At 45.7% G+C, this 24,643-nt stretch overlaps 2 protein-coding genes and 1 pseudogene across 4 annotated transcripts in view; all 3 read left to right on the top strand.

Moving 5' to 3' along the window:
• Positions 1–24,643, top strand: part of LOC311135343 (vacuolar protein sorting-associated protein 4A-like) — a 569,660-nt pseudogene that overhangs the window by 385,311 nt on the left and 159,706 nt on the right. The gene's annotated exons all lie outside the window — the stretch shown is intronic.
• LOC311135188 (DNA-directed RNA polymerase II subunit RPB3) lies at positions 319–6,291 on the top strand. The gene is made up of 9 exons (XM_084169117.1): positions 319–516; positions 3,616–3,665; positions 3,789–3,857; positions 3,952–4,004; positions 4,113–4,241; positions 4,337–4,388; positions 4,505–4,673; positions 4,784–4,858; positions 5,855–6,291. The coding sequence occupies exons 1-9, from the start codon at positions 431–433 to the stop codon at positions 5,997–5,999; spliced, it is 828 nt and encodes a 275-aa protein (XP_084025243.1). The 5' UTR covers positions 319–430; the 3' UTR covers positions 6,000–6,291.
• On the top strand, positions 14,009–24,606 carry LOC311135182 (diacylglycerol O-acyltransferase 1-like; the record flags this gene model as incomplete). 2 transcript variants are annotated; one of them, XM_084169110.1, is made up of 17 exons in its annotated part: positions 14,009–14,148; positions 19,454–19,541; positions 19,621–19,661; positions 19,757–19,842; positions 19,958–20,010; positions 20,101–20,206; positions 20,406–20,510; positions 20,673–20,732; positions 20,845–20,948; positions 21,054–21,092; positions 21,233–21,274; positions 21,364–21,408; positions 21,509–21,621; positions 21,734–21,799; positions 21,930–22,017; positions 23,827–23,889; positions 23,990–24,606. In XM_084169110.1, the coding sequence occupies 17 exons, from the start codon at positions 14,009–14,011 to the stop codon at positions 24,164–24,166; spliced, it is 1,416 nt and encodes a 471-aa protein (XP_084025236.1). In that variant the 3' UTR covers positions 24,167–24,606. The 2 variants fall into 2 exon arrangements, with proteins under 2 accessions (XP_084025236.1, XP_084025235.1); XM_084169109.1 differs by lacking the exon at positions 14,009–14,148 and adding an exon at positions 18,903–19,352.

The raw sequence follows: 24,643 nt of genomic DNA, 5'->3' as shown, positions 1-24,643 counted from the left end.
CAGGTCAGAAAGTCGGAGTTCTAGAAAGATGCCAGATTTCCGAGTTGGATGACCGTTCAAAACGATTTTTCCCAGTCAGAGGTCGATTTTTCACGAGTTCCCAAGTGTCTGGAACGCACTAAAGTGTGAAGTCAGAGATTTCCGAGTTCCCAGTTGATTTGAACGCTGCATAAGTATTTTACCCAGGCGCACTTAACTTTTATTTTGAAACCTCTTTCTTGACGTCATGGGGGAAAGGTGTGACCCGGATGTTCAAAAGAACCCGCCTACTACGACTTGGTGACCAATCACAGACGTAATTTTATTTTGGCCAATGAGTAGTAGTCGACTGATTTCGCCGCGGCCGCGTTGTTTTCGAGACAGACCGACACAGAACTTGTATCTGTGCTATGCTAACGTTACTTTATATTGCTTTTCTTATACGTTAATTATGCCGTATGCTAACCAGCCAATAGTGAAAATCACAGAATTGACGGATGAGAATGTTAAATTTGTCATAGAGAACACCGACCTGTCGTGAGTAGCTATTCAATGGATTATCCAAACGTTAGCTAGCTAACTAGCTCGTTATGTAGCCAATGAGTAGCTGGCGCCCGCTGATACTTAATTGAAATAACTACAGCATTAAATATGTCCATGTTTTAATCTTAATGTATGCACGTGAATGATGAAGCAGCAATGGAATTTTCGACTAACGCGTTAGGTCACTAGTTGGCTTGCTGGGAGGGAGCAGCCGAGAGACGGGTTGCCTCCCACGATGTAACCAATGTAAACTCAGCAAAAAAAAAGAAACGTCCTCCCACTGTCAACTGCGTTTATTTTCAGCAAACTTAGCATGTATAAATATTTGCATGAACATAAGATTCAACAACAGAGACATAAACTGAAGAAGTTCCACAGACATGTGACTAACATAAATTGAATGTGTCCCTGAACAAAGGGGGGTTCAAAATCAAAAGTAACAGTCAGTATCTGGTGTGGCCACCAGCTGCATCAAGTACTGCAGTGCATCTCCTCCTCATGGACTGGACCAGATTTGCCAGTTCTTGCTGTGAGATGTTACCCCACTCTTCAACCAAGGCACCTGCAAGTTCCCAGACATTTCTGGGGGGAATGGCCCTAGCCCTCACCCTCCGATCCAACAGGTCCCAGACGTGCTCAATGGGATTGAGATCCAGGCTCTTCACTGGCCATGGCAGAACAGACATTCCTGTCTTGCAGGAAATCACACACAGAACGACTGGTGCAGTATGGCTGGTGGCATTGTCATGCTGGAGGGTCATGTCAGGATGAGCCTGCAGGAAAGGTACCACATGAGGGAGGAGCATGTCTTCCCTGTAACGCACATCGTTGAGATTGCCTGCAATGACAACAAGCTCAGTCCGATGATGCTGTGACACACCGCCCCAGACCATGACGGACCCTCCACCTCCAAATCGATCCTGCTCCAGAGTACAGGCCTCGGTGTAACGCTCATTCCTTTGACGATAAACGCAAATCCGACCATCACACCTGGTGAGACAAAACCGCGACTCGTCAGTGAAGAGCACTTTTTGGCAGTCCTGTCTGGTCCAGCGACGGTGGGTTTGTGCCCATAGGCGAAGTTGTTGCCAGTGATGTCTGGTGAGGACCTGCCTTACAACAGGCCTACAAGCCCTCAGTCCAGCCTCTCTCAGCCTATTGCGGACAGTCTGAGCACTGATGGAGGGATTGTGCGTTCCTAGTGTAACTCGGGCAGTTATTGTTGCCATCCTGTACCTGTCCCGCAGGTGTGATGTTCGGATGTACCGATCCTGTGCAGGTGTTGTTACACGTGGTCTGCCGCTGCGAGGACGATCAGCTGTCCGTCCCTTCTCCCTGTAGCGCTGTCTTAGGCGTCTCACAGTATGGACATTGCAATTTATTGCCCTGGCCACATCTGCAGTCCTCATGCTGCCTTGCAGCATGCCTAAAGCACGTTCACGCAGATGAGCAGGGACCCTGGGCATCTTTCTTTTGGTGTTTTTCAGAGTCAGTAGAAAGGCCTCTTTAGTGTCCTAAGTTTTCATAACTGTGACCTTAATTGGCTACCGTCTGTAAGCTGTTAGTGTCTTAACGACCGTTCCACAGGTGCATGTTCATTAATTGTTTATGGTTAATTGAACAAGCACATGAAACAGTGTTTAAACCTTTACAATGAAGATCTGTTTAGTTATTTGGATTTTTACTAATTATCTTTGAAAGACAGGGTCCTGAAAAAGGGACGCTTCTTTTTTTGCAGAGTTTATGTTCCACGATGTAACCAATGTATGTTCCAACATACACTATATGACCGAAAGTATGTGGACACCTGCTCATCGAACATCTCATTCCAAAATCATAGACATTAATATGGAGTTGGGCCCCCTTTTGCTGCTGTAATAGCCTCCACTCTTCTGGGAAGGCTTTCCACTAGATGTTGGAACATTGCTGCGGGTACTTGCTTCCATTCAGCCACAAGAGCATTAGTGAGGTCGTGCACTGATGTTGGGCGATTAGGCCTGGCTCGCATTCGGCGTTTCAATTAATCCCAAAGGTGTTCGATGGGGTTGAGGTCAGGGCTCTGTGCAGGTCAGTCAAGTTCTTCCACACCGATCTCGTCAAACCAGTTCTGTATGGGTATCACTTTGTGCACGGGGGCATTGTCATGGTGAAACAGGAGAGGGCCTTTCCCAAACTGTTGCCAGAAAGTTGGAAGTACAGAATCGTCTAGAATGTCATTGTATGCTGTAGCATTAAGATTTCCCTTCACTGGAATTAAGGGGCTTAGCCCGAACCATGTTAAACAGCCCCAGACCATTATACCGCCTCCCCCAAACTTTACAGTTGGCACTATGCATTTGGGCAGGTAGCGTTCTCCTGGCATCCGCCAAACCCAGATTTGTCCGTCGGACTGCCAAATGGTGATGCCTGATTCATCACTCCAGAGAACGCGTTTCCACTGCTCCAGAGTCCAATGGTGACGAGTTTTACACCACTCCAACCGACGCTTGGCATTGTGCATGGTGATCTTAGGCTTGTGTGTGGCTGCTCGGCCATGGAAACCCATTTCATGAAGCTCCCGACGAACAGTTGTGCTGACGTTGCTTCCAGAGGCAGTTTGGAACTCAATAGTGAGTGTTGCAACCGAGGACAGACGATTCTTACACGCTTCAGCACTCGGCGGTCCCGTTCTGTGAGCTTGTGTGGCCTACCACTTCGCGGCTGAGCCGTTGTTGCTCCTAGACGTTGCCACTTCACAATAACAGCACTTACAGTTGACTGGGGTAACTCTACCAGGGCAGAAATTTGACGAACTGAGTTATTGGAAAGGTGGCATCATGATGGTGCCACGTTGAAAGTCACTGAGCTCTTCAGTAAGGCCATTCTACTGCCAATGTTTGTTTATGGAGATTGCATGGCTGTGTGCTCGAGTCCACATACTTTTGTATATATTGTGCAGGTCTGGGATTTTTTCGAGACTAGTGCTGGGTCGTAGTGCCTGCTCATCATCCCGGGGGGCTAGCTGGATCATAAGCTTAAATATTACATGAGATTGCTATTGGCTGAAGTTACAATGTTAACGTGTTCTTTCACATGTGTTGTCTGATTATACAGGGTTGCAAATTCCATCCGACGTGTCTTTATGTCAGAGGTTGCAACAATAGGTAAGATCATCTATCTCCTGTGCTTGTTCTTATTAATAACATTATGAATGTGTAGTAGACTTGTAAGATCCATGTCCTCGCCGCAATGGTTAATGTAAGTGTTCATCTCATGTCTCATTTCAGCTATTGATTGGATTCAAATTGATGCAAATTCTTCTGTTATCCACGATGAGTTCATTGCTCACAGAGTGGGTATGTAGTGTATTATACGACTTTGTTTTTGTCCCTTCTGGTGTCTTCTGTATGCCGATATTGCACTGATCACTAACTATGATCACATTTTCAGGTCTTATCCCTCTCACCAGTGATGACGTTGTGGACAAGATGCAGTACTCCAGAGTAAGCATTTGGACACCTGAGGAAGATGGCTGAAGGTAACATTGCCAGCCATGCTCACTTGAAGATGAAACCCCTAATGCTTTGCCCCTCTCTTCCCCTCTACCGCAGGACTGTACATGTGACGATTTCTGCCCAGAATGCTCTGTTGAATTGACGCTGGACGTTCGCTGCACGGAGGACCAGACCCGGCATGTGACCTCACGAGACCTGCTGTCCAACCACCCTCGAGTCATCCCTGTCAGTGAGCTTCCATTCAACCATAATTCAACATAAAGATTTTCCTTACTATTTTCTTCAGGACCGAGTTGACTTTTATATTATCTGATCTTCAGGTGACCTCCAAGAGTCGAGACAATGATCCCAATGACTATGTTGAACAGGACGGTGAGCTGCTCTTCCCCGTGGTCTTCTATTACAGCATTGTATTATAAATATTTGGTCTCTTACACACGTTGCCTCTGTTTCTCTCTCTCTCGACTCTGCCTCCTTCGTCTTGTCAGACATTTTGCTGGTGAAGCTTCGAAAGGGTCAGGAGCTGCGTCTCAGAGCTTACGCCAAGAAGGGCTTTGGCAAGGAGCATGCCAAGTGGAACCCTACAGCCGGCGTATCCTTTGAGTATGACCCAGACAATGCTCTGAGGCACACTGTGTACCCACGGCCAGAGGAATGGTGTGTTATATTTTAATATTATTTATTAAGGGAGAGACAAAGTATTCTGTGAGGGAGAGTGTCACTCAATGTTTATCCATGTGAATTGACCCTGCTATTCTCTGTCTCAGGCCAAAGAGTGAATACTCAGAGATTGAGGAGGATGAGGTGCAAGCCCCCTTTGACCCCAATGGCAAACCTGAGAGGTAAATTACATGTCTGTTATGGAGCATTTAGGGTGTGCATCATCAGTAGGAATGGGCACGGTTATTCGAATACTCGAACAGACGTTGGTATTCGATTACTTGGGAGAGTATTCATTTTTGAGGAGAACAAATATAGGCCTATTTTAACAATGATAAGACTTTGTCTAAAATGTAATACAATTATCTGTGACATTGCTACATAGCATACAAGGATAGACCATTACATGTTAACACATGTTGCACCCCATTAAAAAAAGACTCACCGGTAGCCTACACACATTTCACACTAGCTTGTTGTTATTGTCGGTCAATCAAAGCAGCGCTACAGTCAGTCCATGTGTAGCAAGCGAAGTGGGAGATTTCTAATCAATGCAAAATATAATTGGCTAAGTTGATTAAATGAGAAGTAGGTGGCTACAATGATCATCCAACAGGTAGGCTGTTGTTTCATATTAATGGGGTTGTTGTAGACACGTACTGGGAGCACAGCAACATTTAGTCAATTAGCCTTGCTACTTTAGCTAGCTAGCTGGCTAACTTAGCAGGCTAGCTTCTTTAGGTACAACAATGTGATGCAGTCAAGACAGGCACTACCAGATGGTATGATAGATAACCTATGGCAGCAATACGTTTGTCTAACTAGCAGGAGTCGGTTTGGCTACTTTCTCTCTCGCCCTTCCCCCACCCGTTTGCTGAAACAAGCAGAGCGCACCGGCTCTCGCACGAGCAAGTCTCCATTGATGTTTCAACAACAACAATAATCTTTAAAACATCTACCCAGATATCTGAAAATATATATTATTTGAATGGTAGTGAAATAAATTCAAATGCCCATCCCTAATCATCAGTGTCCACTGTCCATTCCTATGAGGACAGTAACTGTAAGTGATATAAGTTTTGATTGTTACAGCAGAATGTGATGACAGATGGTGAATAATGATCGAGGAAGATGGCAGAGACGTCACTGTTAATTTCTGTTGTCGCAAACCTTTGCAGGTTCTATTACAATGTGGAGACGTGTGGCTCACTGCGACCGGAGACCATCGTCATGTCTGCTCTGGCAGTGCTGAAAAAGAAACTGAGTGACTTACAGACCCAGCTGAGCCACGAAATCCAGAGTGACGTCCTCACTATCAACTGAGACCTGCAGTTTTAGCCAGTCCTACACCACTGAGGCATGGAGCAGACCCAGTTGCAAATCATACACGTTTTGGATGACAACAAACCTGATGTTGGCAGGAGAAAAGTTGATTCAAGAGCTCACCTACTGAAACCAACAGTTTTTACATCATCCACCACATAGCTGAGAATTAAGAGAAAGGACAAAACTATGTTAATATTTGTCCTTTGTAGAAGTTGTTTGCGGGAATATGTTGTTTTGAATTGTTGTTTATTTTGTCTACCGAAAATATAAACCCCAATTTTCATCCAGATTGACTGTGCTTGCCTTTGAATCTAAATAAGGTGGCGAATGAGAGCATAGGTGAGCAGTCACTGTGATGTGACTTGGGGCTAAATTCTACAAGAGATATATTCTAAAGGCGAACAAGCCCTATATACCTTCTCTTGCAACGTGGTCTCAGAACATTTGGTATTATTCTGTATGTAAATCCGAGACACTCAATTTAGTATGATATGTTACGATTCATAAGGGATGTTTTAATTTAATGTCTATTCATTTCGTACGATATGTTACAAATTGCAATTCGTACAATATGTTACAAATTCCAATTTAGCTAGGTGGCTAACATTAGCTAGGCTAGGGTTTAAGGTTGGGAGGAGGTTATGTCAAAGGTTTAGCTAGAATACTAAGTATTGCAAAGTAGTAAAAAAGTAGTAAGTACTTGCTAATTAGCTAAAATGCACAAGTTAATCATGACGACCTCCTTTTGTTTTTGCCTTGAACTCTGACCCCCTCTGGTGACATTTTCTAAATGACGAAAAATATTGTATACTACCCTCATGAAGTACATTTCGGTTTCAACTACAAGTCCTACAAACACATAATACTGTTCGAAAGGTAAGAACTGCAAATCAGATAAAGGTGTCAGAAACAATGTGACTATGACAGAGCTCGAGACACAGCAGACCACAAAAACCTGGGTCCCCCTGTTGTGGAATAAGAGATTTGAAAGTCTACGTTTGATATAACATACAGTGCATAAGGAAAGTATTCAGACCCCTTTACTTTTTCCACATTTTCTTACATTACAACCTTATTCTAAAATGGATTAAATCAATATTGTTCATCAATCTACACACAATAACCCATAATGACAAGGCGAAAACAGGTTTTTAGACATTTTTGCTAATTTATAGAAGATAAAAAACTGAAATACCTTATTTACATAAGTATTCAGACCCTTTGCTATGAGACTCAAAATTGAGCTCAAGTACATCCTGTTTCCATTGATCATCCTTGAGATGTTTCTACAACTAGATTGGAGTCTACATGGGGTAAATTCAATTGATTGGACATAATTTGGAAAGGCACACACCTGTCTATATAAGGTCCCACAGTTGACAGTGCATGTCAGAGCAAAAACCAAGCCATGAGGTCGAAGGAATTGTCCTTAGAGCTCCGAGACAGGAGGCACAGATCTGGGGAAGAACACCAAAAAATGTCTGCAGCATTGAAGGTCCCCAAGAACACAGTGGCCTCCATCATTCCTAAATGGAAGAAGTTTGGAACCACCAAGACTTTTCATAGAGCTGGCCACCCGGCCAAACTGAGCAATCGGGGGAGAAGGGCCTTGGTCAGGGAGGTGACCAAGAACCTGATGGTCACTTTGAAGGAGCTCCAGAGTTCCTATGTGGAGATGGGAGAACCTTCCAGAAGAACAACCATCTCTGCAGCACTCCACCAATCAGGCCTTTATGGTAGAGTGGCCAGACGGAAGCCACTCTTCAGTAAAAGGCACATGACATCCCGCTTGGAGTTTGCCAGAAGGCACCTAAAGGACTCTGACCATGAGAAACAAGATTCTCTGGTCTGATGAAACCAAGATTGAACTCTTTGGCCTGAATGCCAAGTGTCACGTCTGGAGGAAACCTGGCACCATCCCTACGGTGAAGCATGGTGGTGGCAGCATCATGCTGTGGGGATGTTTTTCAGCGGCAGGGACTGGGAGACTAGTCAGGATCGAGGGAAATATGAACGGAGCAAAGTACAGAGAGATCCTTGATGAAAACCTGCTCCAGAGCGCTCAGGACCTCAGAATGGGAGGCGAAGGTTCACCTTCCAAAAGGACAACGACCCTAAGCACACAGCCAAGACAATGCAGGAGTGGCTTCGGGACAAGTTTCTGAATGTCCTTGAGTGGCCCAGCCAGAGAATCTGCAGAATGAATACACCTCTGATCACACGCAAACAGTTCACTTTCCTTGCAGCCACATAAAAATGGCATGATCACTTTGCTCATTGTATATATAATTCCTTCTCGCAACTATCTACGCGCTCTCCTCCTCTGACTTTTCCCCTTCGCTTGCGGACTTCAGTGCACAACACATCAGCTGTCTGTGACAGGCGAAAAAACCTTTCCAAGCCAAACCTTCATATCATGACCGCTAACCGCTACATACAGTCTACATCGTTGTCAAGTCATAGTCAACTAGAACTAGAACTAACACGTTAGTAAACCCGCTACAATCATGCAGTACAGTGTACAGTCAGAAAGCAGTTTAGCAGTTACACCGGTGACAATTTTCTAAAACCAAAAGCTTACCTTGACTTGGAAGAGTTCCAGTGTTGGATAGACATAGCCAGCTAGCTAACATAGCATCCCTCTCTGAGCCAGATGTTTGTGTAGGCTAAACTAGCTAGCTGCATTTGCTAGCTAAGTGAAAGTGAAAGTAAAAACAAACAAAAAATACAACCAAATATAGCTAGCTCTCTCTCTCACTTCTTAATTTTGGAAGAAATTAATTTATTCCAAACTATTGTCTTTCTCTCTCTTTGTGTCAACTACTCACCACATTTTATGCACTGAAGTGCTATCTAGCTGTAGCTTATGCTTTCAGTACTAGATTCATTCTCTGAGCCTTTGATTGGGTGGACAACATGTCAGTTCATGCTGCAAGAGCTCTGATAGAGAAAGACACAAATGAGAGAACACCTCACTCTGACTCTGGTTAGGCTGTTTACATGTTATCGAGAGTGTTCTTGACTAACTATTACTTTTTGGCCTACGTTTACTGACACCGGTCATGTTCAGCAGGTGTTGCGCGTTCGTAAATTCATCAGTTGTTCTGCGCTCTGGCACACTCAGACGATAGTGCTCTGAAATCGGAGTAGATAGCCAGAGTGAATTTGCGAACGCAAGACATATGCTAACTGTATAAAAGTTGTTCAAGTTCTTGCTAGCTAACCAAATGACACCTGCATCTCTAGCTGTGTATAGCCACCGAAAAACAATATGAGGGGAAAAAGTCAGTCCCTCACCCACACCTCCAAAGGCATGACATTACATCCTCCTCGCAGCTAGCTAGCTAGCTAACGTTAGGCTCCGTGTTTTTAGCTTGCTACATAAATAGATACACTAGCCTATTAACCACGTTATGACTGACTTGTGATCATTGCCCTTGCTAGTTTGATTGTATTGACATTCCCAGCCTTAGTTACATTCGTCCGTTTTTGTCCAGAATATTGAGTCATTGAATCTGAAACAGTGCATCCAGAATGGAGGCAGCAAACAATGTACCAGGCCAGCTGTGATTTACAAACTGATAGCAATATTTTTTGGACTACCAAGAAATGTATTGGTGAATTATATTAATCATGTATTTAACTGCATCCATCTATTCTGCCAACAATGCCTCAGTATACCTCATGGAACATTGAGTCAAATATAACCTATTTTTAAAACCTCTTATAAAGTTGGTTTTGTAGCATAAACTGGGAATTTTATATTTTTTTACTGATATTATGATTGTCTGTTTGTTTCATATCTGCAAAGTAGTTAAAACGCTGTCAGTTCCACTTTAAACTTTGTCACCTGTTACTTTGTGTGCTAAACGTGAAATGTTTGGTTGTGTTTTTGTATTCTTAAGATTGGGACCTACTGGCTTGTTATGCCTGAGTTTATGGACCGCTTATCCTTTGCTGTGTGTGACTGCTGTCTTTCCATCAGACTTATGCAGTGGTATAGTGGTGCCTGGAGAAGTGGGTAAACTCTAAAAAAAATCACACTTTTTTAAATAGAAAAATAGATAAATTGATGGTCTAAGTCCACAACAATGCTTATACAGCACATTATGATAATTGCCCATCACAAATAGCCTACTGTGGGGATCTATTTTCTTATAACTGGATGTGATGCCTAGCTTAGAAAGAATGCATTAATGATTAAACATAATAGGTTTGTACTGTACTGATATAAATTGTTTAACATAACAAGCTGAGATTCATGTGAGGAATGTTAGGGAGTAGGGTGAGACAGACTTGTGATTCTCACAGACACATACACACTGCCTCTTTGTTAAACCGCGCTCAAGGACATGTGTTCTGCTATAGTGGAGAGGAACAGACTATGTCTGAAGTTGCAAAACAACTAGACACCTGGCAACAGTGAAGCGCCAAGGGGCTGGGACCAGCCTGTGCGCCAACGATAGGCTGAGTAAGTCTAAACCACGCTCAGACTCTACTCTGATTGGCCAGCAGGGAGCGGGAACTATCTCTGTCAGAGTATTTGGAGAAGAACTTAGAACAATGGATCAGTTCTCTGAGTGCCCTGTGTGGTATTTCAGTGGACCCGTATATACGAACATCATATTTACCATTGAAGTGTTTGCATTAATTAAAATACTAGTATATCTTAGAAGTCGTGTTGACCTCTTTTGTTCCCAATACCAGATTTGAATTGACGCAACTTAACACTACTAACCAACACCTCGGAATAAACTTTTTCAATACCTGGTTTGCATACCCATTGTTGCCTTAGTTAGCATTTACTGGTAGATATCATACATTGAAACGTCTTTCCTACCCTACCGGCTACCGATGTAATTATTTTGTGAGCTGCTCCATGCCAAAACTAGTTGAGAGCTGCACACTCTTGCTGCCTGCAGATGATATTCCGCTAGGCTGTGTGCGACGCGCATGTGAATATATTTCGCGTGCTTCGCGATTGTGTAGGGTACTTTGTGCATGATTTCTCTATTGTACTACATAATTGATAAGTCGTATACCTCCACTACACTACACTACTTTGATACATTTGCAAAAATTTATAAAAACCTGTTTTCTCTTTGTCATTATGGGGTATTGTGTGTAGATTGATGAGGGAAAACATTAATTTTATCAATTTTAGAATAAGGCTGTAACGTAACAAAATGTGGAAAAAGTGAAGGGGTCTGAGAAATGTCCAAAGTGGGAGCAGCAGGGGTGGGGGTGGTGTTAGGAAGTCCGGCGGGGCAGGAGGGGGACAGGGAGAGCAGGTAGCTGACTAGTGGTGGCTATTCAGCATCCTGATGGTCTGGGGGTAGAACCTATTGGACAGTCTGTTAGTTTTAGCCATGATGCTCCTGTACTGACTGTGTCTGAAAGATGGAACACCATCATCCCGGAAACCCTAGACCCACTCCAGGTCCAAAAGGCTCCTTAACAGCTTCTACCCCCAAGCCATAAGACTACTGAACAGTTAACTGCTGCTACTCACTGTTTATTATCAATGCATAATCACTTTACCCCTACCTATATGTACATATTACCTCATTTACCTCGACTAACCTGTACCCCCGCACATTGACTCGGTACCGGTACCCCCTCTATACAGCTTCGTTATTGTTATTTGATTGTGTTACTGTGTTTAACTTTAGTTTATTTAGTAAATATTTTCTGAACTCTATTTTTCTTAAAACTACATTGTTGGTTAAGGGCTTGTAAGGAAGCATTTCACGATAAGGTCTACACCTGTTGTATTTGGCGCATGTGACAAATACATTTTTATTTTATTTGATTTTATTTGAAGCAGGGTGAACAGGCTGTTGCTCGGGTGGCTGAGGTCCCTGATGATCTTCTTGGCCTTCCTGCGACACCTGGTGTTATAGGTGTCCTGGAGGGCAGGCAATCTGCACCCAATGGTGCGTTTTGCTTAGCGTACCACCCTCTGTAGTGTCTTGCGGTCAGCGGCGGTAGAATTGCCGTACCAGGCTGATGCAGCCCGACAGTATGCTTTCGATGATGCCTGTAGAACACTGTAAGGGCCCTCGGGGACAGGCCGAATTTCTTCAGCCTCCTGAGGTTAAAGAGTCACTGTCATGCCTTCTTCACAACGGTGTCCGTGTGGTTTGACCATTTCAGCTCCTCAGAGATGTATACGCCGAGGAACTTGAAGTTTTTGACCATCTCTACGGCAGCCCCATTGATGAGGATGGGGCGTGCCCAGCCTGGTTCCTCCTGAAGTCCACAATCAACTCCTTTGTTTTGCTAAGAGGTTGTTTACTGGGCACCACACGGTCAGAGTGCCTACCTCCTCCCTGTAGGCCATCTCGTCATTGTTGGTAATCAGGCCTACTACTGTCGTGTCATCAGTGAACTTGATGATGGAGTTGCAACTGTGTGAAGCCACGCAGTCATGAGTATACAGGGAGTACAGGAGGGGACTGAGGATGCACCCTTGCGGGGCTGATTGACGTGGCAGGTTAGGCTAATTAATGTGGCATGTTAGGAGAACTAGCACAGCAGGTTAGTTGAAATAACGTAGCAGGTAAGGAAAATGAGGTTAAGGTTAGGAAAAGGTTTAGGGTTAGGTTTAGCTACAATACTAGTTGTCAACAACTATTGTCCCCAACGCGATCATTAGATAGAGCTGTAGGCCTACTCCATCTAGCCACAACAGTAGAAATGTAAACAGACCATCAGTCCCGACCTTATTACCTGATCAATGATGTACATAAACCCTGGAATGCTGATTCTATGTATTGTCCATTGAGAGGCTTTGAAGCCACCTGTCGGCCATATTGGCACTCCCCAGTAGGAGCAGTCCTCCATAGGAATGAATGGAGAATTTTCAGTGGAATTCCAATCAGTGGAGGCTGCTGAGAGGAGGACATTTCATAATAATGGCTGCAATGGAGTGTAATGGCTGGAATGGAGTGAATGGAGGCTCAACTTCTACGCTGTTTTGGTCCCATGGCTACCACGCTCTAACAGCGTGAAGCAAACCCGTGCTCATGTGCAGATACTGTGTGTGACCGTGTGAGAGTGAAGTCTTGCATCTTGCTTATCTCAATATCTGTGGTGCTGCTGGTGGCAATGTCATTTCGCTGAGTCTATCTTTAAATGTTTCAAGGACAAAATTATATGTATCAAAGTATTTTTTTTTGTTGTAGTGGGGACCGAAACATTAGTAATCAAAAAAAAAAAGTACTTTAAGGATTAAAAATAAATAAAAAATAGGTTTCTGTTTAGCTCACATAATATAATTTCAAAGTATGTAAGTATGTAATAAAATAAATGCATTTCTATAGCTTCCAAAATATTTTTTTCAACGGTGGGGGAGTGCCAAGATGGAGGCACGCTGGCTTCAACACAGCGCCCCCTATCTGTCATCTAGTGTGTATATAAATCATTGGTCCCGACATTCTGTACCATCAGCACCATGATGACTTGCACGCTAACGGAGTGCATCGTGAACATTCAGAAAAATTGAGACGTGTGATGAGAAGATATTCATGTTCAAATGATTGCCAATATTTTCCCCACATTTCTTTGCAGAAAGATCATCAATTCGAGGCAATTGATGTCAGGTCAGAACCGACTATTATTGCATGATCTCAGTCATAAATACACCAAATACACAATGTTGCGACAGAGACAAGGAGCAGCAATGTTCCGTTCATTTAATGTTCCGTTCATTTAATGCTGCCTCGTAATCTACAGGGTAGGGGTGGCTCATGGGCAATTTATCTAAAAGCCTAATAATTCACTATGCAAATTGCTTCCTTGCCTTGACAGTGAAATTAATTTACATTAGTTTTTTTACTACTTTTGTCATTTTTACATTTATTAAGATTATAGCGATGCTTGCAAGTTGCAACAAGACAATCTCTGCTTTTTGTTTCAGATAGAGAAGTTGATGTGAATATCTTGATGTGCCTTTTCAACTTTGTCTGATGTACTGATGACACACCATCAACAAAGTGGCTGAGATGGCTGCAGCAGAACCCGAGGCCTGTGCCTGCTCCTCTTCTTCACTTGAAGTGGAAGAGACATGCCAGAACTATGGCAATTCCAGCTCTGATCCTCCCACTGAACCACATCCAGACATGGATTGTCAGGGCGTGTGTAGGTGTGGTGTAGGAAATCAGATGCAGGACGCAGACGGTAGGTTCCAAAAGCTGTATTCCGACCCAAACACAGGCAACAGGGCAACAAAGCCCAACAGCTAAACTACGCCCAAGGCGTGTAGGCAAAATGCGCACAAACAGGTGCGACAAAATAAGTAGTGCACGAAACAAGTGCAAACGAGCTCCAGCGCAGTGGAGAGAAATATGCTCAACCGAGCAAACACAACACTGACGAAAACAATCACACACAACACAAGACAAACACAACGAGAAACTTATAGGACACTAATCACGTAAAACAGAAACAGGTGTGACACAAACAGACAAAAGCAAACGAACATGAAAACATAAATCGGTGGCAGCTAGAATTCCGGAGACGACGAACGCCGAAGCCTGCCCGAACAAGGGAGAGAGGCAGCCTCGGCCGAAACCGTGACAGTACCCCCCCCTTGACGCGCGGCTCCAGACGCGCGCCGACTCCGGCCTTGGGGACGACCCGGAGGCCGCGGCGCAGGGCGCGTCGGATACCCCCGATGGAATTCCGTCAGGAGCGACGGGTCCAAGATGTCTCTCCTCGGCACCCAGCACCGCTCCTCCGGACCGTACCCCTCCCACTCCACTAGATACTGAAGACCCCCTCTCCGACGTCTAGAATCCAAGATGGATCTCACGGTGTACGCCGGTGCCCCCTCGATGTCCAACGGGGGCGGGGGGGTCTCCAAGATCTCATGTTCTTGGAGCGGGCCTGCTACCACCGGCCTGAGAAGGGACACATGGAACGAGGGGTTAATACATTTATACTCCACTGGCAACTGTAATCTATAACAAACCTCGTTCAACCTTCTCAGGACTTTAAATGGCCCTACAAACCGCCGACCCAGTTTCCGACAGGGCAGGCGGAGGGGCAGGTTTCTGGCAGAGAGCCAGACTCGATCTCCAGGTGCGTACACAGGCCCCTCACTGCGGTGTAGGTCGGCGCTCGTCTTCTGTCGACGTATGGCACGCTGCAGATGGACGTGTGCAGCGTTCCACGTCTCCTCCGAGCGCCGCACCCACTCATCCACAGCGGGGGCCTCGATCTGGCTCTCATGCCATGGTGCCAGAACCGGCTGGTACCCTAAAACACACTGAAAAGGGGTTAGTTGGGTGGAGGAGTGGCGAAGAGAGTTCTGTGCCATCTCAGCCCAGGGCACATATCTCGCCCACTCCTCCGGCCGGTCCCGGCAGTATGTTCTGAGAAACCTGCCCACATCCTGGTTTACGCGTTCCACCTGCCCATTACTCTCCGGGTGGTAACCCGAGGTGAGACTCACCGAGACCCCCAACCGCTCCATAAAAGCTCTCCAGACTCTGGAGGTGAATTGGGGACCCCGGTCAGCCACAATGTCCTCGGGCACCCCGTAGTGCCGGAACACATGAGTGAATAGTGCTTCGGCGGTTTGTAGGGCAGTAGGAAGACCCGGCATGGGGAGCAAACGACAGGCCTTAGAGAACCGATCCACAACGACCAGGAGTGTAGTATTCCCTTGAGAGAGGGGAAGGTCAGTTATAAAATCCACCGAGAGGTGGGACCATGGTCGTTGTGGAACGGGCAGGGGTAGTAACTTACCCCTAGGCAGATGTCTAGGCGCCTTACACTGGGCGCACACCGAGCAGGAGGAAACATAAACCCTCACATCCCTGGCCAACGTAGGCCACCAATATTTGGCACTAAGACAGTGCACTGTCCGGCCGATACCCGGATGTCCAGAGGAGGGTGACGTGTGAGCCCAATAGATCAATCGATCCCGACACTCGAGCGGAACATACTTCCGACCCTCCGGGCATTGTGGTGGACTAGGGTCGGTGCGTAATGCCCGCTCGAGCTCAGAATCGAGCTCCCACACCACCGGTGCCACTAGACACGACTCCGGCAGTATGGGAGTGGGCTCCACGGACCTCTCCTCCCCGTCATACCGCCGAGACAGTGCATCTGCCTTACCGTTTTGTGACCCAGGGATGTAGGTGATCTTAAAAGAGAAACGGGTCAAAAACATACTCCATCTAGCCTGTCGAGGGTTCAGCCTCCTCGCTGCCCGGATGTACTCCAGGTTACGGTGGTCCGTCAAAATGAGGAAAGGGTGTTGAGCCCCCTCAAGCCAGTGCCTCCACACCTTAAGGGCTTGGACCACAGCTAACAGCTCCCTGTCCCCTACGTCATAATTTCGCTCCGCCGGGCTGAGCTTCTTGGAATAGAAGGCAACGGGGCGGAGTTTAGGTGGCGCGCCTGACCGTTGGGACAGCACGGCGCCAATACCGGCTTCAGACGCGTCCACCTCTACCTGAAATGGTAAAGAGGGATCCGGATGCGCCAGCACCGGAGCCGAGGTGAACAGGTCCTTCAGCTTCTTAAAAGCCCTGTCCGCCTCGACTGACCACTGCAGACGCACCGGGCCCCCCTTTAAGAGAGACGTGATGGGAGCTGCCACCTGCCCAAAACCCCGGATAAACCTCCGGTAGTAATTCGCAAACCCCAAAAACTGCTGCACCTCTTTCACAGTGGTTGGTGTTTGCCAATTACTCACGGCTGACACTCGGTCTACCTCCATCTTCACCCCTGACGCAGACAACTGATACCCCAAGAAGGAAATCGACTCCTGGAAAAACAGACACTTCTCTGCCTTCACATACAGGTCGTGCTCCACCAGCCTCCGCAACACTCTGCGCACCAGGGCCACATGCTCGACACGGGTAGGTGAGTACACGAGGATGTCATCTATGTACACCACCACTCCCTGTCCCTGCATGTCCCTGAAGATCTCATCCACGAATGATTGGAAAACTGACGGAGCATTCATCAACCCGTATGGCATGACGAGATACTCGTAATGGCCCGAGGTGGTACTAAAGGCTGTTTTCCATTCATCATCCTTCCTGATGCGCACCAAGTTGTACGCGCTCCTGAGATCTAATTTCGTGAAGAAACGCGCCCCATGCAACGACTCAGTCATGGTCGCAATCAGCGGGAGTGGATAACTATACTTCACCGTAATCTGATTGAGACCACGGTAGTCGATGCACGGACGCAACCCCCCATCCTTCTTCTTCACGAAAAAGAAACTCGAGGACGCGGGGGAAGTGGACGGCCGTATGTATCCTTGTCTCAGTGATTCGTCTATGTAAACCTCCATAGCTTTCTTCTCCTCCTGAGACAGAGGATACACATGACTCCGTGGGAGCGCAGCTCCTGCCTGAAGGTCTATCGCACAATCCCCCTGCCTATGGGGTGGCAATCGCGTCGCCCTCGCCTTACTAAACGCGATAGCCAGATCCCCATACTCAGGTGGAATGTGCAATGCGGGCACCTGGTTTGGACTTTCCACCGAGGTAGCCCCTAAGGAAACGCCCAAACATCTACCCACACACTGAGCAGACCACTCCTTCAGAGCCCTCTCCTGCCACGAAATAACGGGGTTATGGGTACTTAACCAGGGCATGCCCAGCACCACCGGATACGCAGGAGAGTCAATCAGAAACAGTTGTATTATCTCCTGATGACTCCCCTGCGCACACATCCTAAGTGGCGCCGTGACCTCCCTGATTAAGCCCGTACCCAACGGACGACTATCTAGGGCGTGAACGGGAAAAGGAACTTCCACAGGGAGAAGGGGAAACCCTAACTCTAAACAAAACTTCTTATCAATGAAATTCCCAGCCGCGCCTGAATCTACCAGCGCCTTACACTGGGAATGAGGTGCCACCTGCGGAAAACACACAGGCATACAAAAATGGGCAACAGTGAGCTCTGGGTGAGTGGGGCGCCTACTCACCTGGAGGGAATCCCCAGTGCGGGACCTGTCGTCATCTCCCCGAGGAGGCCATCCCCAGCACCTAGCCGCGGTGTGTCCTCCCCGACCACAGTTGGTGCAGTGGATGGACCCCCCACTCTGCCGACTCCTCCTACCTCTAGCGCCAGCGCCCCCGAGCTCCATAGGACACGGCTCGGGTGCGCTGGAGGATGGAATGGACGGACCCCCCTCAGGACGTCCGCGGGTAGCCAATAGGTTATCCAACCTAATTGACATGTCGACCAGCTGGTCGAAAGTGAGACTGGCGTCCCGACAGGCCAGCTCCCGACGGACGTCCTCTCTGAGGCTACATCGGTAGAGATCGATGAGGGCCCGATCATTCCACCCTGCATCTGCCGCTAGAGTACGGAATTCGAGTGCGAATTCCTGGGCACTCCTCCTCCCCTGCCTAAGGAAGACCAGACGCTCCCCCGCCGCTTTCCCCTCCGGGGGATGGTCGAACACCGCCCTAAAGCGGCGGGAGAACTCGGTGTAGGTAATGGTCGTGGCGTCGATCTTCCTCCACTCCGCGTTGGCCCACTCCAACGCTTTACCGGCCAGGCAGGAGATTAGGGCGGACACGCTCTCATGCCCTGAAGGTGCCGGATGGACTGTGGCCAGGTACAGCTCGACCTGGAGCAAGAACCCCTGACACCCAGCCGCTGTCCCGTCGTAAGCCCTCGGGAGAGATAGACGGACTCCTCGATGTTCCGGTGCTGGAACGGGCGGGCTGGCCGATGGTGCTGGCTGGGCGGGCGGTGGTGGAGGCGAACCCCAGCCTCGGAGTGTGGAAATAACCTCCTGCAGGGCGTTCCCCATCTGCAGGAGTTGCTCCTGCTGATCCCGAACCTGGGCTTCCAGTCTTGTCTGGGCTGCTTCTGCTCCTGCTGATTCCATGGGTGGTGTGTGATTCTGTCAGGGCGTGTGTAGGTGTGGTGTAGGAAATCAGATGCAGGACGCAGACGGTAGGTTCCAAAAGCTGTATTCCGACCCAAACACAGGCAACAGGGCAACAAAGCCCAACAGCTAAACTACGCCCAAGGCGTGTAGGCAAAATGCGCACAAACAGGTGCGACAAAATAAGTAGTGCACGAAACAAGTGCAAACGAGCTCCAGCGCAGTGGAGAGAAATATGCTCAACCGAGCAAACACAACACTGACGAAAACAATCACACACAACACAAGACAAACACAACGAGAAACTTATAGGACACTAATCACGTAAAACAGAAACAGGTGTGACACAAACAGACAAAAGCAAACGAACATGAAAACATAAATCGGTGGCAGCTAGAATTCCGGAGACGACGAACGCCGAAGCCTGCCCGAACAAGGGAGAGAGGCAGCCTCGGCCGAAACCGTGACATGGATATGTTCTGGTACACATTAATATTAAACCTATATCTATAAGTCTCCAGATATTCCCATGATTTAATTGTTATTGACTGAATAACATGTTGACTTTATTTTGTCACTGCAGCTGTCACAGTGTCCAGGATTCCTTACTGAGCTCTGACAGCCGCTTCACAAACTATAGAGGGATTCTCAACTGGATCATTATCCTTCTGGTGAGTCATGCTCTATAAGCAATGCAGGGAAAGAGAAGAGACCAATATTGTTGTATTTTGTGTGTTGTTGTTTTTTCAGATCTTGACCCATGCTCACCTGTTCCTGGATAACTTTATACAGTGAGTACACACACAGACACACACACACACACACACACACTTGATTAGCAATTAATGTGTTTTCTTTTTTCTCTGACATACCCTCTTTTGAACAGACATGGCTTCTTGATTGACTTGAGGAAAGTCTTGGAGCACCTTATGGAGGACAATTATAACTGGCCATCTGTAAACATGATACTGGGTGAGGCTTTGTCATCACTGCACTATTGTCAGCTTAACCAACTACACAAGGATATACTGTTAATGAATTTGAGTAAGAAACTCACTCATCCTTCATGCTTCTCTCACCTTTGCAGCTGCCAATATATTTGCTATTGCTGCTCTGCTACTTGAGAGGTGTCTGGATAAGGTGAGACAATTCTACCCCGGCTTTTCAAATAGGAGAGGCTCGGCTATGTGAACTGTCTCACAAAGGTTGATATGTGTGTGTTGATTCTAGGGAACACTATCCCCCAGTGCAGGGCACTGTTTACACCTGGGGAACCTGGGATTATTGACACTTTTTCCTGCTGTCATCATTCTATATGATACTTCAATATCAACAGGTAAATACCGCAAGTATGATCTGCACAGATATTGACCTGTACCTGAAATTCCAGGTTGTTATGGCACCATTGGAATATATCATATTTAGCTTATGGCTCCATTGTAATATATCATATATAGCTTTGTGTGGATTTGCACCTCAACTTGAGATGATGACTCGCCCTGTCTGGTCAAACTGTTTCACTATCTGCCCATCAGGGGGAGCGTATTTCTCACTCTGGACCTACACCGTTCTTGGTCTCAAGCTTTATTCTTACCAAGAAACCAACAATTGGTATCGTCAGGGGTCTGTTCCATCTCCAGGTATGTCAGTGGGAACCGGTTTGTTTTTTTGTTTTTAGTGGCTGCAGTTACCGCTGGTTGATTTCCTGCAGTTATCACTGATTGTAATTGCTGCTGATGCTGAAGATAATTACTTTGCTGTTTGGATTTCTGGTGTGGTGAACATCTGTATCTGTTTTCCAGGAACAGACAAGTGTGTATTACATGAGACAAAAGAACATATAGAACACCTAACTATTAAAGGTGAGAACGTCATTCTTTCTTACACATAATGGCTTGTGCACAATGTCTGCCTGTCTAGTTGTAGACTAAGAACACATAGACAGTTAATGACATTGACTGTGCTCTCTGTCAGACCTTTACTACTTCCTCCTGGCGCCCACTTTATGCTACCAGCGAGACTTCCCCTTCACACCAAGGGTCCGTATCAATGTCCTTTGTAAGACGATGATAGAAATGGTGAGATAAAACCTCACCCACACAATACCTATCCCGTGTAATTATTGTGTTATATGTTAATATGCATTGATTATCCACCATCTTATTTTGGGCCTTTACTTTCAGGTGGTCCTTACTCAAATTATTGTGGGAATCGTGCAGCAGGTGATATGTTTCAACTTTTAGGTTTGGTATTAAATTCTGTTTGCAAGTCTATCCATCTATCTAGGATTTATTTGAAAAAGCTTTATCTTTAGGTTACCCATTGTAATTCTATTCCGTGTGTGCCTTTGTTTTCCTATCAGTGGATTGAACCCATCTTCCAGAGATCAGAAAACTCCTTCTCTGTGAGTGAAAGCAATATCCCCTTTTCATCAAAAATGTAATGATATAATAATATCACATTATTTCCTCTGTTACTTTTCCTTTTCTCTAGAATATGGACATCACTACCAGGGTGGAGCACTTGATGGGGCTTGTGGTAAGTGTGTTTGTGTTTTAGGGTAGTGGAGCATTATTAGTATGTTCTGGTGGTGTCAAACAATAACCGTGTCAATAAAGCGGTCCAATTTCCTTTACAGGCTCCCAACCACTTCCTGTGGCTGATATTCTCCTTCCTGTTTTCTCACTCCTTCCTAAACTTCTGTGCTGAACTGTTGTGCTTTGGAGACCGCCATTTCTATGGGGATTGGTGGTCAGTTATATCCTAATCTTTCATTTTGGATGGTCCACTTGTATGTGTTTATGTGTAATAGAGTAACAGATGTGTAATCACATGTGTAATAGATTCATATTTTAATCCGCAGGAATGCTAAAACACTGAAATGTTTTTTGGGGAATTGGAATATTCCTCTTCATAAGTGGCGCTACAGGTAGTGACTCCTGACACCTAAATAGACTTTTCCATTCTCTCTCAGAAGAGATATTGTACTGTGTATGTACAACTAACTTCTATCACTCTTTATCCCTCTCTATCTCTGTCTCTTTTTCTCTTACATAAAGACACTTGTATACACCACTACTGAAAAAGAGGGTGTCAAAAAAGCAAGCAGATTTGCTGGTCTTCCTGATGTCAGCTGCCCTTTGCGAGGTAGGACTGGTTGTTATTATTATTAGTAGTATTAGTATTATTATTATTATTATTATTATTATGGTGTAGATGAGTGAGTACAATCAGTTCAGTTATCATGTGCGAAATAATGATTAGTTGCTAACTGTTTAAAGCTGTCCCCCATGCTACTATGAGACAATCCATGGTAATGGGTTATGTACAGTGAGGGAAAAAAGTATTTGATCCGATTTTGTAAGTTTGCCCACTGACAAAGACATGATCAGTCTATAATTGTAATGGTATGTTTATTTGAACAGTGAGAGACAGAATAACAAACAAAAAATCCAGAAAAACGCATGTCAAAAATTTTATAAATTGATTTGCATTTTAATGAGGGAAATAAGTATTTGACCCCTCTGCAAAACATGACTTAGTACTTGGTGGCAAAACCCTTGTTGGCAATCACAGAGGTCAGACGTTTCTTGTAGTTGGCCACCAAGTTTGCACACATCTCAGGAGGGATTTTGTTCCACTCCTCTTTGCAGATCTTCTCCAAGTCATTAAGAATTCGAGGCTGACGTTTGGCAACTCGAACCTTCAGCTCCCTCCACAGATTTTCTATGGGATTAAGGTCTGGAGACTGGCTAGGCCACTCCAGGACCTTAATGTGCTTCTTCTTGAGCCACTCCTTTGTTGCTTTGGCCGTGTGTTTTGGGTCATTGTCATGCTGGAATACCCATCCACGACCCATGTTCAATGCTCTGGCTGAGGGAAGGAGGTTCTCACCCAAGATTTGACGGTACATGGCCCCGTCCATCGTCCCTTTGATGCGGTGAAGTTGTCCTGTCCCCTTAGCAGAAAAACACACCCAAAGCATAATGTTTCCACCTCCATGTTTGACAGTGGGGATGATGTTCTTGGGGTGATAGGCAGCATTCCTCCTCCTCCAAACACGGTGAGTTGAGTTGATGCCAAGGAGCTTGATTTTGGTCTCATCTGACCACAACACTGTCACCCACTTCTCCTCTGAATCATTCAGATGTTCATTGGCAAACTTCAGACGGCCCTGTATATGTGCTTTCTTGAGCAGGGGGACCTTGCGGGCGCTGCAGGATTTCAGTTCTTCACGGCATAGTGTGTTACCAATTGTTTTCTTGGTGACTATGGTCCCAGCTGCCTTGAGATCATTGACAAGATCCTCCCGTGTAGTTCTGGGCTGATTCCTCACCGTTCTCATGATCATTGCAACTCCACAAGGTGAGATCTTGCATGGAGCCCCAGGCCGAGGGAGATTGACAGTTATTTTGTGTTTCTTCCATTTGCGAATAATCGCACCAACTGTTGTCACCTTCTCACCAAGCTGCTTGGCGATGGTCTTGTAGCCCATTCCAGCCTTGTGTAGGTCTACAATCTTGTCCCTGACATCCTTGGAGAGCTCTTTGGTCTTGGCCATGGTGGAGAGTTTGGAATCTGATTGATTGATAGCTTCTATGTACAGGTGTCTTTTATACAGGTAACAAGCTGAGATTAGGAGCACTCCCTTTAAGAGTGTGCTCCTAATCTCAGCTCGTTACCTGTATAAAAGACACCTGGGAGCCAGAAATCTTTCTGATTAAGAGGGGGTCAAATACTTATTTTCCTCATTTAAAATGCTAATCAATTTATTACATTTTTGACATGCGTTTTTCTGGATTTTTTTGTTGTTATTCTGTCTCTCACTGTTCAAATAAACCTACCATTAAAATTATAGACTGATCATTTCTTTGTCAGTGGGCAAACGTACAAAATCATCAGGGGATCAAATTTTTCCCTCACTGTATTGACATTTTGTTTGTTTGTTCCTTGCAGTATGTCATTGCTCTGCCCTTACACAGCTGTCGACTATGGATCTTCCTCATGATGATTTTTGAGGTGAGGGCCACTAAAATATCATCAAGTATATACTGTATGTGTTTATGCAGTGTGTGTGTGAACATGCATGTTAACTCCTCCCTCTCTTTCCCTGTCCCAGCTCCTGGTAGATGTTTACCTTGGAGACTATTTCAAGGGTAACTATGGCAATGGGCTGGTGTGGCTGTGCTTGCTACTGGGTCCTCCCCTGGCTGTGATGACCTATTTCCATGACCACTACATGAGTCACCATGGCCAACATCCTCCTGGACTGTCCGTTGATGACTGTTTGTCATGATCACTGTCTTATACACAATTGGATATAGCACTTTTGGATACCTTTGAAAGACTTATGTCCAGCAATGGTCCATTTGTAGGGTCAGACAAATTGTTCCCGTTTTTGTTGAAAAACTCAAGAAATCAACACCTTCACAGCTATTCATAATGCTTTTGAATTTGAACAATCTGTGGATAGGTTTTGTAATGATGTGACACAACCACACATGAATGATATGACTGCTTATTCACTGTTTATCAACATATGGTTTTGGTTCACCCAACTTTACTGTAAGCTTATGGATCATAGCCAACTTTTTTCAGACAACATTAACTGCTGGGTGAAAACTATTGGCAAACCACACCGTGTTGAGTTTAAGCACAGTGTGAAATATGTAGCTTCCAACTGAATTGTTGTTACTCAGTAAGGGGAAATATACTTTTAAATAAACAGCAAACAGCATTGTTATCTTTGGTTTATTAAAGGGGCAATCAGCGG

Source organism: Coregonus lavaretus (assembly GCF_964263955.1).
Source record: "Coregonus lavaretus genome assembly, chromosome: 9".
In the NCBI taxonomy this organism is placed as follows: Eukaryota; Metazoa; Chordata; class Actinopteri; order Salmoniformes; family Salmonidae; genus Coregonus; species Coregonus lavaretus.
The sequence above is the reverse complement of the archived record's forward strand: the minus strand, read 5'-3'. Positions and strand labels throughout refer to the sequence as shown.

Bases quoted from the DNA above. Each gene is read 5' to 3' on its own strand.
- LOC311135188 (XM_084169117.1), top strand. From the start codon at position 431: ATGCCGTATGCTAACCAGCCAATAGTGAAAATCACAGAATTGACGGAT. The intron at 517-3,615 runs GTGAGTAGCTAT...CTGATTATACAG, and splicing joins ATAGAGAACACCGACCTGTC to GGTTGCAAATTCCATCCGAC. The intron at 3,858-3,951 runs GTATGTAGTGTA...TCACATTTTCAG, and splicing joins GTTCATTGCTCACAGAGTGG to GTCTTATCCCTCTCACCAGT.